This window comes from Pelodiscus sinensis, chromosome 25 (assembly GCF_049634645.1).
Source record: "Pelodiscus sinensis isolate JC-2024 chromosome 25, ASM4963464v1, whole genome shotgun sequence".
NCBI classification, from domain to species: Eukaryota; Metazoa; Chordata; order Testudines; family Trionychidae; genus Pelodiscus; species Pelodiscus sinensis.
Genome location: NC_134735.1, coordinates 3,477,529 through 3,496,179, shown reverse-complemented (window position 1 = coordinate 3,496,179; position 18,651 = coordinate 3,477,529). Strand labels below are relative to the sequence as shown.

Here is an 18,651-nt window from a genome sequence, read left to right as displayed (position 1 = left end):
GGGATAGTGTCTGGCCACCTTCCCAAGACATCTCTAATGATGGCACCTCCAGAGAACACCCTAAGAGAGAGGAGGGAATATGCAGAGGCTCCTCCATGCTGACAGGGGATGGCAGGGAAGATGTGGAAAATTACAATAGGGGCCTGGGAACAACAATAGGGAAATCAGTGGGAAAAATCTGCTCCACATCTATATACAAATGCACGAAGTGTGGGGAATCAACAGAAGGAACTGGAAGCTAAATTATCACTTAACTGGCATCCCAGGGACTCGCCAGGGTAAGCTGCATGCTTGGAATGTTGGCATAGAGGGGTACAACTTGTTCAGAAAGAAGCAGGAAAAGGCAGTGCTGCATCCCATATCAAGCATACCAATGCTTGCTTTGGGGTCCAGGAGGGGAGAGGCAGACCAGTCTAGAGCCTCTAGGTAAAGATAAAAGGGGTAAACAAAAAGAGTGATGGCAGGTAGGGCGTCTATTACAGACCACCAAATGAGGAGGAGGGGTGTGGAGAAGTCCTCTCTAGAACAACTCAGAAATATCCAAACACAAGATCTGGTAGTAACAGGAAAGTAACTCCCCAGGCACCTGCTGGAAAAGTAACATGGCAAACCAAAACATTTCCAGTAAGTTCTTGGGTGTGTTAGGAGGACAACACACTCAAAAAGCAAAGGAAGTTTAGACTTGAATCTGACTGACAGGCAGGACTTAGTAGCAAATTTGCAAGTGGAAGGCAATGTGAGTGAAAGTGACCACGAAACGATAGATGTAATGATTTTGTGGCAGGAAAGAGCAACAGCAGCAAAATAAGGATTGTGGACTTCAAGGGTACATCTAGACTACAGGCTTTTGTCGACAGAGGTTTTGTCGACAGATACAGGCAGTCCCCGGGTTACATGGATCCGACTTACATCGAATCCCTACTTACAAACGGGGTGAGGCAACCCCACACTAGCTGCTTCCCCCCAGCAGACCAGGGAGACGCGAAGCTAGCGCCCCCCCTAGCAGACCAGGGAGACGCGGAGTGGCTTTTCTCAGCAGACACCTCAGCTTGAGAATAAAGGACTGAGGGAAGTGAGGTGTGGGAGAATAAAACTGAGCTCTGGAGAAATGTTTGGCTAGAGTTTCCCCTACAATATGTACCAGTTCCGACTTACATACAAATTCAACTTAAGAACAAACCTACAGTCCCTATCTTGTACGTAACCCGGGGACTGCCTGTACTGTCAACAAAGCTTCTGTCGACAAAGAGCGTCTAGACAACATCCAGTTCTGTCGACAAAGCAAGGCACTTTTTCGACATGACAGTGTAGACGCAAAGGACAGTGTAGATGCAATAACTCCTTCTGTCGACAAAAGGCGTTATTCCTCGTAGAATGACATTTACAGCCATCGACAAAACTGCAGAGTTCTGTCGATGTTACGTCAACAGAACTCAGTGACAGTGTAGACGCAGGTATAGTTTTGTCGACAAAAGTCCACTTTTGTCGACAAAACTCTGTAGTCTAGACACACCCCAAAAGAGCAGACTTGAACAAACGCAGAAAATTGGTAGGTAAGATCCCATAGGAAGAAAAATCTAAAGGAAAAAGGAGTTCAGGAGAGCTGGTAAGTTTCTCAAGGAAACACTATCAAAGGCACAACTACAACCTCTCTCAATGCGAAGGAAAGATAGGAAGAAAGGTAAGAGGCCAATATGGCTCTTTAATGATCTGAATATCAAAAAAGAATCCAAACAAATTCACAACATGGACAAATTGCTGAGTATAAAATAATAGCACAAGCACGTAAGGACAAATTCAGAACGACTAAAGCATAAAATGAGTTACACCCAGCAAGTAACATAAAAGGCCATGAGAAAAGTTCTTTAAATACACGAGGAGCAAGAGAAAGGGAAGTGTAGGTCATCTACTTAGAATTAAAAACAATCTTAAATTGGAGAATTGGTCCGAATAGACTGTCCATCTCACCCCCAAGCTAGACTGCCAGCCAAGTACACACAGATCCATTCTGCGAGTATGGCCACATGTGGCCCTGTAGGTGGTGGAAATAAAGACAACTCAATGCAGGCAGCTGATTCTGTAGAATTCCTTTAATTTCTGTTAACTGCAAGTCTGTAAAAGATTCAGGAGAAAGTTGTCATTACAAAACTAACAGCTGTTAGAATCTCTCTTTTGCCCCAGCTATAAAATGCTCCCAGGAGATGCCGTATAATTTAAAATAGAGAATATTGCACAAATAACCAAGAGGTTAATTAACTAATGAAAGAGTTACAAAGAGAAAGGCAAGCGCCACGCTTTCTCCCAGCTCCAACCTTGGGACTTGAGCAGCAGGGAACCATACCTTTAAATGAGGCGGTATATACACAAGAGGGTCCCCACAGGGCATGCGCAAACAACATGGGTCTCCGATACTTCCAGACAGACACCAATCTCCCGGTAGAAGACCCAGCCGCACAAGAGTCCAAACACATTGGAGGAACTATTACTACAGGATTGTCTCCGGACTTGGCTACACCTCAGCATAGAGGGGATGCAGCTGCATTTTACCTGCATCCCTGAGATGCACCATAGCTGAGGAGAACAGTTGGCAGCAGCACAGGTCAGAGACCTTTTGGATTCATTCTACAATGCCACGCTGGGGCCATGCTGTAGGCTGGTCCCCGGACCCAGTGGGCTGTGTGGCATACAGAGGCTCTCAGACAGGGAGCTGGGTGACACAGCCCTCTTCAATGCACCTACAGGAGCTGCGGCCGCCACTGGAGAATCTCCCCATGGGAAAATTGACACTCCATAATCCCCAGGAGGCTAGTGCTGTCTAAAAACAGAGGGAAACCCACAGCCCCAGTGAACCGGCCCTTAAGAAGCAGAATGGCCTAAAGAAACCATGGCTAAAACCAATACTTTGAAGGCCAGAGACGGTGGGGTAGACACTGTCCCTTTAGGATAACTGTACTGGTGACATCCACTGGGGAGCAGCATTTTGGGACAGATCAGAAGGGTAGAGAAAGAAGGGAAACCCCCACACAGAGATGACAGACTGAAAGGAGGGTCTACCCAAGTCAACAGGGGTGGGAGGAAGGAGTCAGAGCCTCGTGGAGGACTTAGCTGAACAGGAGCAGAGAGGCTCTAGCAATGTTCGGAATGCACAGGGGACAGGCAGGTCCTGCCAAGGAGGGGAAAGGGAAGGGTGGGGGGATTTAAGGAGGGGAATTCAAACAGCCAAGTCAACGGCTCCTGTGGCCGGCCCTTGCCATCAGGTACAATCTGTTGTGTATGATGCTTCTGCTTCCTATAGAACAGCAAAGAGTAGTACGTGCTGCTGGCAAAGGCTGATGTTTTGGTGACCACTGTACCTATCCTGGGTCTTTTAAGTGACCACGCTGGGTGGCTGGTACACACAGACAGGGGCAGCTCTGCCCCAGGAACGACCCAGGTCCCCTGCCTGCCCAGAAAACCCTATTCAGGGGAACACTACGAGAATCAGGACGTTGCCTGAGGAATTAAGGACGACCAGCATGCTCATCGCCCAGCAGAGAGAGCGGGGGAGGGTGAAGTGCCACTGAAAAGCTGCATCCCAAGAAAGCAGAAGGAAGTGCCGAGATTTCTGTAGCAGCTTCTAAGACCACAGGCCAGGCTACGGCTCAAGAAGAGTTGAGGAGACGACGTTAGTTCCCTTTAGGGAAGCCCGACTCTAGATCGAAGCCCCCAGCCCGCCTCCGTTCCTCACAGTGGTAAGTGTAGCAATACGAAGAGGCTGCCAAGGCGGCTTCTCCAGCCTCTGGTCAGTCCCAGTTTGGGGGCAGGGGGCTCAGAGCTAGTCTGGAGTAATGCGTGAACAGGCACAATTCGTACTGTATCTAACCTGCTGCGTTGTAGGCTCTAGTCACACACAAGCAGACAGCAGACGGGTACCCTGCCGATGCAGGCTAATCCTGCCAGATGTTCTAATCCTGCCAGATGTTCTAATGCCTGGCTCGAGCCCAGGGCCCCGCCTGACCTGCCTCCCACCCTAAGCCTGCATCTGGGCAGTCAATTTTGACCTTGTTGGACCTACTGAGAAGATGCACCCCCCCCTCCCCAGCACCCCTGTGCATATGAGTGTAACACCTGTTATCACCTCTTCCAGCATCATGAGTTTGAGCTAGCCCTAGGATTTAGCAGGATGGAACTCCCCAGCCTGGAATCGCAAACCCCAGCACAGTTACACATGAAAGGAATAGTCGATCTGTGATTTAATTCACATTGGATGGTGGGAAGGAGCCTGTGACACACACAGAGGAAGCAATCGCCTTATTCCCAGTCCTCCCACTCTTCGTCTTCGAGCTGCAAACAGGAGAGAGACGTCCGTCAGTTGGTTCAGATAACACATCAGCCGCCTGTCTCTGGGCGCTTTCGGTAGCGTTGGACACTTAGGGCTTGTCTACGCTAAGTAACAAGTCACAGTAACTTTGCTCAGGGGTGCAGAAAAGCCACCACTCCTCCCGGGACACACAAGTGTGGCCTACACAGTGCTAAGGCAGTCAGGGTTGCTCTCCCACTAATATTACGCAGCAAGAGGCTGAAGCTATTCTGCTGACGGGGGAGCGCTTGCCTTTCAGGATAGCACATCTTCACCAGACATGCAGCAGCTGTGCCCACAGAGCGCAGTAGTGCAGACTAGTCCTTAGTGGTCAGACAAGCCAAGCCAGTTAGCGCGAAGCCTCGCTGACACACAACACACTTGATTGCTCTAGTTTTACTGTTCTGGGAAACAAGTGTTCTTGTCTCAGTGGCCGTCCTAGGAGCGTTTAAAAGGTTAATCCCTTCTCTCTCCGTAGCAAGTCCCTGCATGCCTTTTGTAAGAGCCCAAGTCCACATCTAGCTCCCGCAAGCCTGCTATATTGTGACCAGGATCCCAACCTCTGCAGAGCTAACAGCTCTGGTTATTCAACTCTAGCTGGCTGCCTACCCCCATTTCTCCTTGTGAGGAGAGGCAAGGGGAGCAGCAAAATCCATGGCTCTCTACAGCAGCTTGTGCTGCTGTCTGCAGCGAGGATGGGGTTGTTCTAATGCCCAGGGATTTCCCTTAGTTCCTACTTGCTGGGATTACTCTCCACTCAGCTCTGAGATGGGGGAGTTGGCAGCAGACTCCTGGAGGAAGCTCCCAACACTGGGAAGGACCTTTGCCGAGTTAGTGCTGCCAGGTCCAGAGCTCCATCTCTCTTACCTCTCCGGACACTTCCACATTTGAGAGCGCCAGCTGCACTTCTTCCTCTGTCATATCCAAATCAAAGTCTTTCTCCCAGTCCTCACTGATATCCGTGCTGGAGCCTGAAACCACATGACAAGAAGGTTAAGGGCTCTCGAAGGCAAAGAACAAATGGGAATCTTTGGTGGGATCTGATGATGCATCAGGTTTCCTGCATATTTTACACCAGGGTCCGGGGCTTTTTAGAGCGAAACAGATTTCATCAGCCCAGGATCGTCTTATTTGGCTTCTGTCCGCTAACTGCCCGAGCTTCGGGGGCACGAGGTTTGGGATTAGAGAAAAGGCCCGTCCCCTTGTCTGCCCCCACTATTCCTCAGCAATATGTTAGTAAGGGCAGAGCAGGGTCCCGGACGCAGCTGACTCCAGACTCCACTAAACTCACAGGCTGTGTCTACATTGGCATGATTTTGCGCAAAAGCACCTGCTTTTGCTCAAAAACATGCTGCCTGTCTCCACTGGCAGGGAGTTCTTGCGCAAGAACATTGACGTTCTAATGTGTGAAATCAGGGCTTCTTGCACAAGAACTATGATGCTCCCGCTCAGGAAGAAGCCTCTTGCTCAACTGTTCTTGCGCAAGAGGCCAGTGTAGACAGGCAACATGAATTTCCTGCACAAGAAAGCCCAATGGCTAAAATGGCCATCAGAGCTTTCTTGCGCAAGAGAGCGTCTACACTGGCACGGATGCTTTTGCGCAAAAGTACATCTCTTGCGCAATGGCACATGCCAGTGTAGACGCTCTCTCGTGCGAATACTTTAACGCAAAAACTCTTGCGTTAAAAGTATTTGCGCAAAATCTTGCCCATGTAGACGTAGCCACAATGTCTCCTGGCTTAGGTGTTCTGAGCATTGAAGCCTTGGCACGTGCCAAATTGCATCTGCTGGGCCAAAGTAGCACAGAATCCAACTCAACCTAGCCATGCATCAGCAAGGCTGAGGAAGACACCAACGCCATCTACCTCCAGGCTTGACCAACTGCCAACCATCATGAGGTGGAAAAGCAGGGCCAAGTCTTTGCAAACCCCCATAGGGGGCTGACAGCGCCCAGGGTCAAAGCAAGCATCTGCCGAGGACGAGCTCGCGAGCGTCTGCGTTTGTGAATTTCTGGCCCATCCGGGAGACACCAACGAAGAGGCAGACAAGACGCCAGAGAAGCAGGAGGGGGAACCCTGCTGTGCTCTCCCGTGATGGGTCCTGAGCTCACAACCCCCAAGAGGAGGAGGATAGGGAGTTGGTTTGCACTCAACTGGACTCAGACTTCCACTGTGTCAGGAGTCACTTCAGTTTGCTGGGGCGGGGGGGGGGGGGGGGGGGTGAAGGGGTGCTCTGCCCAGCTCCACTCCTCCCAAACTAGAGCCAAGTTTGTCAGAGAGAAAAAGCAGGTAAAAGGGGACAAGAGCTACACAGGCATTTGGGGTTATCGGGAATCTGCTAGCACCCCACTCCCATATGCTCTGGGCTGAGCAGAATGCTCCCAGCAGACCAGAGGCCAGGTTACTGGTGGGGGCTCCTAGGAAGGAATAATTTCCCATCGCCACCTAGTACCTGCCACCGTCTTGGCATTCAGGGATGGCGAGGAAAGGAAGAAGATACCCTGCTATGTCCTGTTGGGAAACTCAGCTCTCTTCTTCATCTGATTGGATTCCCTTCCCCAGTATAACCCCACATCTAACGTACCAAGCCTTCTTCTCAGGCCCTGCTGCCTGGAGCCCCAGAGGCTTTTCCGGGGCAAACCAACACCTTGAGGGCCAGGTCAACACAGACCAGGGCCACGCAGCTCATGGCAGGGTGGTGTTTGTACCCCACACCTGCGTCTGGCTTGCTGAAGCGTTTGATGGTGGACTCCCACTAGCCTGAGACACCCCAGGCCCTTCACTCTGGCTGTCCTGAGGCCTCCCAGAGCTAGGCGCAGAGGTAAGGCTTTTGGATGAAGGGGAACAAACCACAGCTTCACGGCCATCCCAGGCAGCCCTGACCACAGACCGCCAAGAGCTCGACACCCCCAGGTGGCAAAATTGTGTATTACTGGTTCTAAAAGAGAAGGAGGCAAACCAGCCCACCACCACCCATCGCCCTGAGGCGTCAGATCCAGCACACTCATCTCCCTGCAGCAGTACCAAGTCAGAGAATCCGCCCGCCCCTTGGCGTGCTTTGCAACGCGACCTGGGTCCGCTGTGCACAGGACCGAAGCAGAAGTTGTTTACTTGGCTGATCTAGAACTCGCTCCGCTACAGAATCTGCCTGTGGAGCCATCCGTGGGGAGATGGGTGGCACCTAGGCAAAACCCAGCACACGAACAATCCAGGCTCCCAACGTGGGATCAGCAGACAGCTCCCCAGTTCAGCGCACTGCTCTACGGCTCAGAGCCTGTCACCCCAGTCACAGCTCAAGGCCTATTTAGGCGGACCCCAGAACACAGGAATAAAGCACGTGCATTATAAATCAGGCACTGTTCCCGAGAGCTTTGTTCCCGAGGGGAGGTGCCTGGTGATGACTCCGTGTACGGGGCAGAGACCCACCTTTCTTCCCATTGTTGGAGGGAGTGGATTTTCCACTGTCTGAGTTCAGCTCAAAGACTCGTAAATCTGCCAGCCCATCCTCTTTCAGTGTCTCTATCTGGCCCCTGGGCTTGCTCTCCGCCTGCTCCTTGAGCCCCGCAGAGCCCACTTGCTCTGAAGACACCACCGGCTGAGCGGCTGTCGGAGGATGTGCACGTGCTGCTGGCTTTGGCTGGGAGCCCGGCTCTTCAGAAGTAGCTTCCTGTAACCTCTGGGAGAGGTCCCCGGCCCCAGACAGCTGTGCTCCAGTCTGTAACTGTGCATCAGGCACAGAGGCAGGGTTCGCAACCTGAGTCACAAGGGAGACACTCTCGCTGCTCTCAGACGGGGTCACCTGGGCTGGATCTGCTGCTCGACCAGACCAGCTTTCCTCTGCTGGCTCCTTTAGGCTGGGGATGGGAGCTCCCTCCGGCGTCAGGGGAGCAGCTGCTGACGCAGGGACAGATGACGTTAGATTTCCCTCTTCTGGAGATTTCAGATTCACGCCAGGCAGGGGCGACATCGCCAACAATTCATCTGTGAGGGAAGTGGGAAGGGATCTTAGCACCTCTATCACGTACCAATAGAGAACGTGGGCTGAAAGAGGAACGAACCTTCCTTCCCAACCATGGGCATCAGAGCCACAGCCTGGCACAGGGGTGGGGATTACTTTTTGAAGGGCCACCACAAGAATTTGGTAAGTAGTCAAAGGTGGCACTTTTCCATGGTAGTAATGGAGGGAGCACAAGGGTCTGGGGTGGAGGTTGGGTGCAGAAAGGAGCTCAGGTAGGAAACTGGGGTGCAGGAAGGAGCGTGGGGTCTGGGAGGGAGTCTGGGTGAAGGACAGGGCTGTGACCTGGGGTGGAGGAGGAGGAATAGGGTCCATGAGGGGGTATGGGTATGGGTGCAGGAGAGGATTCTGACCTGGAGGAGGGGTGTTGCAAAGGGTTTCGGTTATGCGGAGGCAGGTGTGAGGAGAGCTGCCGGGCTGCCAGGTGTAGGCTGCGGCACTTACCTAGGTGGCTCCCCGCCCGGCTCCCTGCCTTCCACGCCCCCACACACTGTTCAAAGCAGCCAGCTACAGGGGCCACGTGCTCTGTGTGCCGTGAGTCCCTGGGCAAAGGGCATCCCCAGGCAGCCCCCATTGGCCGGTTTCTGGCCAATGGGAGCTGCAAGATTATGCTGGGCATGAGGGCAGTGTGCAAAGCCTACCTGTGCAGGAGCACTCCAGAGCAGCAGGCCCAGGTTGGAGACAGGCCTCCATGCCCAGCTCCATCCCAAAGCTTCCCTGGGCAAGTCCCTTCCTCTCTCTGTGCCTCGGCTCCCCCTAGCTGCAATGTGGGGGTGCCGCTGCCCCATCTCACAGGGCAACTGCAAGGATCAAACCATGCAGATTTGGGAGGCACTAAACGCCTGTGGCAGGAGCCACCCAGCATTTTAACCAGGCTTTCCTCCAGCCCTGCTCCCAGCAGGTCCGCACAGCACAGTGGTGCCAGCAGCATTCACCTCCCCCATACTAGGGATCCCTCTGGCCTTTCAATGGTGCAGCTGATAGCAGCTGTGGGCTATTTCGGGCCACAGTCGAACACAGACACAGCCTCGGATGGGACGGGTCTTGCAGCTGGATTGGGAAGCTGGTTGCATGACAATTAGCAGGAACTGTTCCACAGCACCCTTCCGCCTTTCAAATCCACCCATGGGTCTTCAGGAGCTCTCCCCCCGCTGCCCAGCCATCCGACTTACCCTCTTCCTCTTCCCAGTCTGGCTCCTCCCGATGCACGCTCTGGTCTGCCCTCTGCTTCAGGGCTTCCCGCCGAACCTCCTCCTGTGGGGAATTGACAGCTGCAGCCAGGAGCTGCTCCCACACCGTCCCCTCTCAGATGCCAACCCTCGTGGGCAGGGCTCCGACCCCTGCAAATTCCCTACAGCACTGTCACTGCTGGCAGGGGCTTGGGGAAGGGAGCTCCGTTGCCTGCTGCTGCTCAGGGGATAGCAACTCTCTCTGATCAGAGGGTGCATGTCAAGAAATAGCCACTTTGCCCAGCCCCTCGCCACGGTAGCCTCCTTGCAGGAGGGACCTCCCACCCCCTCGAACCCACCTGCTCCAGGTGATGGACTTTATAGAAGTAGCGCTGCCAGAATTCTGAATGGGACACAGCCACTGGGACCTGGGACCATTTGGAAGGGAAGAAGAGAGGGAAGGATTTTGTGAGAAAGGCCTGCAGATGCTGCATTCTCTGACCCCACTCCCCCTGGGGTTGCTCTGCCTTCTTGGCAGGGCCTGAGGCTGCAAACCCATTATCCTTCGGGCAGGAAACAATTCCGTGGGGCTCCCACTGGAACCCGGGGGCTGATGGAGCAGCCGCGTAGAGGGGTGGCTAGTGAGCAGCCCATCCACCCACGTCAGGCCATCCGCACCACCTCGATGGGCCAACCCTCCAGACCTGGGAGGGAGAGCAGGGAAACCCAGGTCTCCCATACAAGGCCACTGCTCCCACCCCATGTCCTTGCTCTGCGTATCCTAATCCCATCTCCCTGAGGAAGACAATGCTCAAAATCTCTTCTTAGATCACTGGGGCACCACACTGGGCCACTCCACGGCTGCCAACCCACCAACATCAGTAACTGCTCGCTGACCCATCAGCGCAGCTTGACTAGGCGGACAGAGGATAGAAAGAAACCAAGCGTCCAGATTCGCAATTGCCTGCTCTCCCCACCAGATGATATTAATTTCCCTGCTCATTCAGCCTCTCCATGACTTGGGCACCGTGCGCCTGTACTACTCCGTCTCCAACCACCTCGAGGACAGACTGTGTTCGACGTAAGTGACCTGCGTTTTCAGAATACACGTGACTTGCTCTCAAACGTCTGTTGGGAGACTCATTACACAAGAAGTCACAAAGGCCGGAAGATGCTGACACAGAGGCCAGGCAGCTCCAGAGCAGCGGATAACTGGCAGTCCGCAGACAGAGACAAGCAGTCCAATGAGGCACAGGCCACCCTGCTTGGCTAAAGCCATTCCCTTCTATTCTAGGCCCTGAAGCCAAGGAATCCAGGTTCCTACTCCCATCTCCCCTGCCTCCCACATGCTGGAGACTTCAGGCAGGTCTGAGCCCACCCAGCCATGAGAGAGTCCACGAGCCCGGCAGCACCTCACCATCTTGGTGTAGAGAGCCCGGATGGAGGGACTGGTGACTAACAGCTCCGAGATCTCTCCCTTCTTCTCCTCTAGGTTAAACTGGGAGAGCCAGGTTTCAAAGAGCACAGCAGGGCCTGCACAGGGAAGTAAAGAGAAGTCCTTGGAACAGAAATGCAGGGAGTTAAGGGAAACTTGCTATCTGGTGCTATCAGGTGCCGTTGGAGTGAAGAGGCCAGGCTAAGGCAGCAAGGGACATCTCAGAGGCAACAACCTGAGTCCTAAGGAAGGGAGTAAGAACCGCACTTAGAAGCCTGAGATGCACATTCCTGGAGAGAAAATGCTAGGATCCACAGCCAGCCTCCGCCCACAAAACGGAGGGTCACAACGAGGAAGCAGGAGAATGAGAGAAGCTAGACTTGCCCTTGACAAATCCCTTTAAAAGTGCACATCAGTCTGGGCACGTGGGTATGAAGGGTAGGTAAGTTGCACGCACGTCCACCCACTCTCCACTCCAATTGAAACACCATTTGCTCTGTCCTGCCCAGGCCCTTCCCGTGTCTCTCCGGGCTGAGGCTCAGCGTTCACTCCTTGGCCAACTCCCAAAGCAAAGTGTCGGATTCACAGCTCTGAAATCCCAGAACAGGTTCATCAGGCAACAGCTCTGCAGGCTCCCACATGGCACGGAGCCTCAGCCATATCTGGACAGAGCCAACTCATCAGCTGTGAGGGTAACTCAGCTGCCATGGTCTCCCTGCCCACAGAGCCCCTGGAGTGGTGGTCTGACACAGGAGCACTCAATTTCTGGGAACCCAACCCTCAGACACACCAAACACTGCCCATGCCAACGCCTCAATGTCTCCCCTTTCAGCCCAGCCCTGGTCTTACCATCCGGTTCGTTGCAGTAGGTTGCTGGGTCCGACTGCAGGGTGTAGAGACGAGCCTGCAAGAGAGCACACGCACGGGAAGGAACAGCCATGAACGGGAAGGGCAGCGACTGAGCCCAGTGATGAACAGAGGTCAGTGCCACACATCCCTGGTGGGAGCTGAGGCATTTCCCTCCCTGAAGGCAAAGAGGGGCACTCGGCACATACCTTGGTGCTGTCGTATGGTTCTGTGGTACCAGAGGGCGTTGCCATCAGCGTTATGACATCACAGTCGATGGTCATATCTGGCGAGGGCGCGAACGTGTCCGAGATAACACCCAGGAAGTCCGCAAGCCCTTTCTTCATCTTCTCAGTTGTGCCTGAGGAGCCTTCTGTCTTCTCAAAGAGAAAGACAAGGGAATAATCTAAACAGTGATGCCTGAACCGGAGAGAATCCCACGTGGTCTTTTCCAGCTGTGAGTGTCCCTTCAAAGAGAGACAATTCTCTCCTTACTGGGTGGTAGTGGGGCTATTGCACAGTACTGGCTGCCTTGCAATAAGGGGGTGTTGGCAACAGCTAGGCAGAGAACAAGTCTGAGCAGTGGGGAGCAGGTAGGAGTGGCTGGTTTGGGGAGAGGATAGAGAGCTGTGTGATCACAGTAACAGTGCCACGGGGACAGGTGGGGAAGTTGATTCCAAGCCCCACAACAACAGATAGATGGGGGACCAAAGAGGGCAGGAGAAAAATTAGTTCCACCCAGTCTCCAAGTAAGGAATGTGAATCCACAGGGATATTCCACCTTCCTCCCACCCCAAATCGTAAAATCCCACTCTCAACTAAGCCTTTCCCCAGCCTAAGGCTTCCCCTTGTAACACCTGCCACCATTGTGCAGACAGCTGGCCTGTGGCTCCAAAAAGCCCCCCATCCTGAGAGTCAGAAATGGAAAGCAGGAAGCTGGCCCTTCTGGAAGCCACAGCATGCACCTGCCCCACCTCATGCTGACAACTGTGAACGGAGCACTGACATCAACAGTCTGGCCGAAACAGCAAGGAATCACTTAGGGTAATCACAGACACCTTGCATTGGGGACAGGAGATCAAATTCAAAGTCCAAGAGTGATGTGAATTCAGGCCTTTGCACTCATACTCAAAGGCATCATTTCCTGAAAGGATTAGTCGGCCTGGCTCCAGAATTCCCTGGTGGACACCCAGCCCCGCTCTCGCTAATGAAAGCCAGAGGCAGAATTGCAGCTCGCCCGCTCTTACTTACAACCAGTTTCTCCTTGACCACGCTGGCCGTGGCTGCAATAGTGCATGCTGTGTCATGCTGCACCACCTGGGAAAACTCGGTCAAGTCCCGCTTCATGAATTCCAGTGCTTCCGTGGACTACAAGAGAGAGGAACATTAAGTAAATTGAGCCCAGATTCTCACACAAGTCAATCTTCACCCTTAAAATCTCAGACATCACAAACCCTGGGGCAATGATGGGGGGGAGGGATACCTCAGTGGTTTGAGCATTGGCCTGCTAAACCCAGGGTTGTGAGTTCAATCCTTGAGGAGGCCATTTAGGAATTTGGGGCAAATATTTGTCAGGGATGGTACTTGGTCCTGCTGTGAAGGCAGGGGACTGGACTCGATGACCTTTCAAGGTCCGTTCTAGGAGACAGGCAATCTCCATTAATTTATTTTATTTATAAATTTATTTTTATAACTAAGTCTCTATCCGAAGGGACTACTCTGTACATGGAGATGACAGGGCTCTTGCAGGTGAAGCCCTATCAACACCACAGAAATAGCCACGTTTACAACAAAGCTGATTAACGCAATTGCCCCCAGTCCACATTACAGCACATACTTCCCTTGCTAGTGCAGACAGAAAAAGCATTGTTTGGGGGGGTGGGGGGGAAGAGAAGAGAAGAGAAATCACATTTTAACCCAGACAGAGAATTAGGTTAAAACCTGGTTCCTAAGCACGTTGTCATAGGCCCGACAGTGCACACTCTCCCAACAATGCCATAATCACAGTTCTCGACTCTTTAGCAGGGTGGTACCTGCCGCGGGGCCTTAACAAAAGCTGACAAGTGCCCAGATCTACAGGATAACTTTCAACATAGCAAAGAAATCTGATTTTTTTAAGCCACACTTCCTTGGCTCCTTTCCTGTCCCTCCAATAGCTTTTGAATGAAAGTTGCAATTACGTGGATGAGTCACAAGTTACTTAGTTTCGACTAGGGATGTAAAAATGTGTTTAAAAATGTAACTGCTAAAATGCTCTGCAGCAGAGCCGCCCCCCCCCCGGGAGTGGGGCCAGCAATGGTTGCCAGCCCCATTCCCGGGAAGGCTTTGCTGAGGGCTAGCAGCCGCTGCCAGTCTACTTCCAGGGAGCCAGTGTGAAACCTGCAGGAGGGATAGGGGCCGATCCCAAGTTTTGACCTTCATGTAGCTGAACTTCTCAGCCTCACGCCTTGTACAATGCTATGGGGGGCAGTCTGTACTGGGCATTCTTCTCTCCTCCATCTCCAGTACAAGAGGCCTTTCAAAATGCAGATCTACACTTACAATCTAGCTCAAGCTTTCAAGTAATGTTTCACAGCTCATGTAGGAGGACAGGGTTTCTGTTTGGATAAGACTAGGGTAAGACTTTCCAGTACACAGATTTCCCCAAACATGGATGTTAACACAGACTTGATGAACTACACCATTATTAGAACAACATTTTACATGCCAATGGACCCCAAGGCCTCTCATAACAAACACAGACAGCTCTGGGCAGGAGAGCAGCAATGGACTAGTATAGAGCACCTCTCACAACACTGTTCAGAAAGGAAATTTTGGCTAAGGCCCTGGTCCAATGGCTCCCTTTAGGTAAGTGCCACTAGATCATTCTTATCTTTGCAGAGCAGCCAGACTCTCTGCTATCTGGGGCTCAACTACCATGTCACGGCTTATTTAAGTTTATACTACTCATAAGTGTTGGATAGTTTGCCTCATGAGGAATAAAGTTCTGCACTGCGATACTGCCACTACCTCAGTGCTGCACAGTTGCTTAGGAAGTGCATTTTTAGAAGGCACCAGAGGGCATATTGCCTGAACTGCAGATGATACCACCAACATTATGGCTAATGTCCAGTGTACTTCAAATATCAGGCTACAATCCATGGGCAGAAAGGGGCAGCCCCATGTGGTGAGAATAGATTACTTTAAGAAAAACATTTAAAAATCAGTAAGAATTTCTATAGGGAAGAGGATTACACAGCAAAACAGAAAACACCCAAAGAGAGACTTAGTGGGCCTGGTCTGCTCTGGTTATAGGAGAATCCACAAGAGTGAGAAATCCAATAAACCTTTGTAATTTATTATAGGAAGATGCAAGATTTCCTTAAGCAACATTTTGTCCTGTTCCATATAAGCACCATCTTCCTACCTTCTCTTTGACGGTCTGGTAGCTTTGCTGCAACCAGCTTCTCCACCAGCCTCCATCTTCCCTGTTACAGGACAAACATACGAAGCTGAAATTGTGATTGTCACATTATAATCTTACACCAAGGAGTCCATTAAAACTTACATTATATCCCAGCATGTGTAAGAACGACAGTCACTGCTTCTCAGTGTTCAAACCTTTTGGACCGTCTCAGAACCTACCTCTCCCACCCAGCAACTCCCCTACCCAGCAACTCTCCTTCCTAAGGTTAAGGATTCAAAGGAGTTTTAATTAACTGCAAATCATTCCTGCATCCACAGCCAAACCCTAGCCTTCTCTGGTGACTTGCAGAGTAAACCCAACCCCAATAGGAAGCAGGGAAATTAGAAGAGTCAGTTCCCCTTCGTCTAATTATCTCAGGGAGGGTCAGTAACAGCAAGGCAGGCAAGTTTGGCTGCTTTTTAAACCAAGGGTGGGGAACCTCAGGCCTGGAGGCCAGATGTGGCCCCTGGCTTGCCTGGGTGTGGCCCCAGAGGCTCAGGGCTCCTGCACTCAGCATTGGGGAGCCTGTGCTGGTGCCCCAGCCCTCCTCCCACCATGGGAATGGAGCACAGGGAAATGTACTAGCCTGGGCCCTACTAGGCTCTGGTGTGAGGGGAATGTGGAGTCTCTTTCCCCTTTTCTGTTAGGAGCCACTTCAGTGAGAGTTCGTTTGTTTTGTGCTTTATTTGCTTCTCAATGTTGTGCAGCCCCCGCAATTGATTTTTCCGTGGCTCAATGGTCCCTGACCCAAAAAAAGGTTCCCCACCCCCGCTTTAAACTATCGGATTTTAACCAGGCCACGTTTCAAAGCCTCTCCTTTCCCAACCCTCAGAAACACTCCCCAGAGCTAGACGTGCTCTTTAGCTCTCCCATGGCTGCTGTCACACCGCACAACTCTTTCCTTTGCACAGACAGATTCCCTCCTGCCATCACCCCCGTCCTGTGCCCCCACCCCCCAGCCAGCCAGGCCCCCATCACTCTGTGCCCCACCCCCAGCCAGCCCCCACCTAACCAGCCCCCATCACTCTGTGCCCCACCCCCCAGCCAGCCCCCACCTAACCAGCCCCCCATCACTCTGTACCCCACCCCCAGCCAGCCCCCACCTAACCAGCCCCCCATCACTCTGTGCCCCACCCCCCAGCCAGCCCCCACCTAACCAGCCCCCCATCACTCTGTGCCCCACCCCCCAGCCAGCCCCCACCTAACCAGCCCCCCATCACTCTGTGCCCCACCCCCCAGCCAGCCCCCACCTAACCAGCCCCCCATCACTCTGTGCCCCACCCCCCAGCCAGCCCCCACCTAACCAGCCCCCCACCACTCTGTGCCCCACCCCCCAGCCAGCCCCCACCTAACCAGCCCCCCACCACTCTGTGCCCCACCCCCCAGCCAGCCCCCACCTAACCAGCCCCCCACCACTCTGTACCCCACCCCCCAGCCAGCCCCCACCTAACCAGCCCCCCACCACTCTGTGCCCCACCCCCCAGCCAGCCCCCACCTAACCAGCCCCCCACCACTCTGTACCCCACGCCCCAGCCAGCCCCCACCTAGCCAGCCCCCATCACTCTGTGCCCCACCCCCCAGCCAGCCCCCACCTAACCAGCCCCCCATCACTCTGTGCCCCACCCCCCAGCCAGCCCCCACCTAACCAGCCCCCCATCACTCTGTACCCCACCCCCCAGCCAGCCCCCACCTAACCAGCCCCCCATCACTCTGTACCCCACCCCCCAGCCAGCCCCCACCTAACCAGCCCCCATCACTCTGTGCCCCACCCCCCAGCCAGCCCCCACCTAACCAGCCCCCCATCACTCTGTGCCCCACCCCCCAGCCAGCCCCCACCTAACCAGCCCCCATCACTCTGTACCCCACCCCCCAGCCAGCCCCCACCTAACCAGCCCCCCATCACTCTGTGCCCCACCCCCCAGCCAGCCCCCCTCAGCCCCTTCTCCCCGCACCGCCGAGGCACCGCCCCCCGCTTCGCGTTACTCTCACCCTTCCGCCATTTTGGCCGCCTGACGTCACCAATATTTACTGACCTTTGACGCCAGAAGCCCCGCCTCCCGGGCGGGCTATTTTTAGCCACAGCCCCGTGGGGGCGGGGCCGGACACAACGTCACTTCCGCTTGGGGCGGGCGGGGGAGCCGGCGAGTTCAGAGAGCTGGAGCCGGGCGGCTGTTGCGCATGCTCAGTGGGAGCCGCCCCCCCCCCCCCCCCCCCCCCCCGTCCTGCGTCCCCTGGGAGGGGAACTCTGTTTCCCCCCCCTCTGGATCTGAGCGCCCGCCCCCCCCAAACCGGCTGGAGCTCGTGGCCCCCCCATGTGAGAGCGGGGGGGGGGGTGTCGGGGCGCCCCGGCTTTTCCTTAAAAACGGGTCACTTGTCCCCCCTTTTCTCCCCCCCTCCTGGGGGGGCTGCTGCTGGCCGATCCCCGGGGGGGGTCCAGTGGCCAGCGAGGGACTGGGGTCTGGTGGGGGGGGTGAAAATGCAGCACCCCTCCCCCCCCGCTCCGTGCTGGCTCTCGGCCAACAGCCCCCCACCCCGTGGCTGCAGGAATTGGCCAGTGCGGGCGGGGGGGCTGGTTACAAGACAGATCAGCTGCCCCTCCCTGCTGTGCCCCTTCAGCCTCCCCCAGCCCTGCTGCTCCTTTATGTCCCCCTGGCGGGGCCCGTCCCACTCCCAGTTCCCCATGGACAGCCAGTCCCTGCTCGGAGCATTGAGGTCAGGGGCAACCCGGCCGGCAGGCGCCTTCCTTCCGCTTCTGCCTCTGGCTGGACCAGCGCCCGGCGAGTCCAAGATCTGCTGGCTAGAAAGAGCCCCAGATCTTTGCCAGCAGAAGGAAGCCTTTCCGCCCCTCAGCTAAACTCTGGGGTAGCGGTAGCGGAGGAGGACAGGGAAATATGATCACCCTAGCAAGAGCCCTGGCAACAGCACTTAGGAGCCTGAGCGTCAACACAGGCGTGGGGAAGTGGGGGGTTTGTGGGGAGCCCAGGGAGCCACAGCCTGGCTCCCCCAAATTCCCTGCACAGCCGCCTCCCAGTGTATTCCCATCCCAGGTTGGTAGGGTTGCCAGATGGTTTCAACAAAAATACCGAACACACTTGATATGACATCACAATCGACATTACATCTTATTTAGAAAACACCAGACAGTTCTATTTTCTCGTTTCTATTTTCTCAATTTGTTTCTCGAACCGAAAGCTCAAATACTGGACTGTCCGGTTCAAAATCGGACAGCGGGCAACCCTACAGGTTGGCTTTGCAGAGTGGGGTAATACGGCCCGTTTCAGCCTGTGACTTCTCAAGCCATTCCTGGTTGTAATCTCTCCTGTTGGGGAGGGGAATGTTTTCCCTCCTGGACTTGTCTCCTTTTTATATTGTCTTTCCAAATGAATATCCCCCTTCAGGGCTG

At 54.1% G+C, this 18,651-nt stretch overlaps 1 protein-coding gene across 6 annotated transcripts; it reads right to left on the bottom strand.

Annotated features, from left to right (window-relative positions):
* Positions 1 to 2,070: 2,070 nt before the first annotated feature.
* Positions 2,071 to 17,307, bottom strand: BSDC1 (BSD domain containing 1). Of its 6 annotated transcripts, none has more exons than XM_075909150.1 (11): positions 17,238 to 17,307; positions 15,210 to 15,270; positions 13,055 to 13,171; positions 12,013 to 12,183; positions 11,807 to 11,861; positions 10,940 to 11,055; positions 9,882 to 9,950; positions 9,526 to 9,607; positions 7,765 to 8,319; positions 5,207 to 5,310; positions 2,071 to 4,323 (listed from the first exon to the last, which is right to left on the bottom strand). In XM_075909150.1, the coding sequence occupies exons 1-11, from the start codon at positions 17,246 to 17,248 to the stop codon at positions 4,291 to 4,293; spliced, it is 1,374 nt and encodes a 457-aa protein (XP_075765265.1). In that variant the 5' UTR covers positions 17,249 to 17,307; the 3' UTR covers positions 2,071 to 4,290. The 6 variants fall into 6 exon arrangements, with proteins under 6 accessions (XP_075765265.1, XP_075765266.1, XP_075765263.1 ...); XM_075909151.1 differs by having other exon boundaries at positions 12,013 to 12,180; positions 17,238 to 17,306; XM_075909148.1 differs by having other exon boundaries at positions 15,210 to 15,294; positions 17,238 to 17,288.
* Positions 17,308 to 18,651: the final 1,344 nt, after the last annotated feature.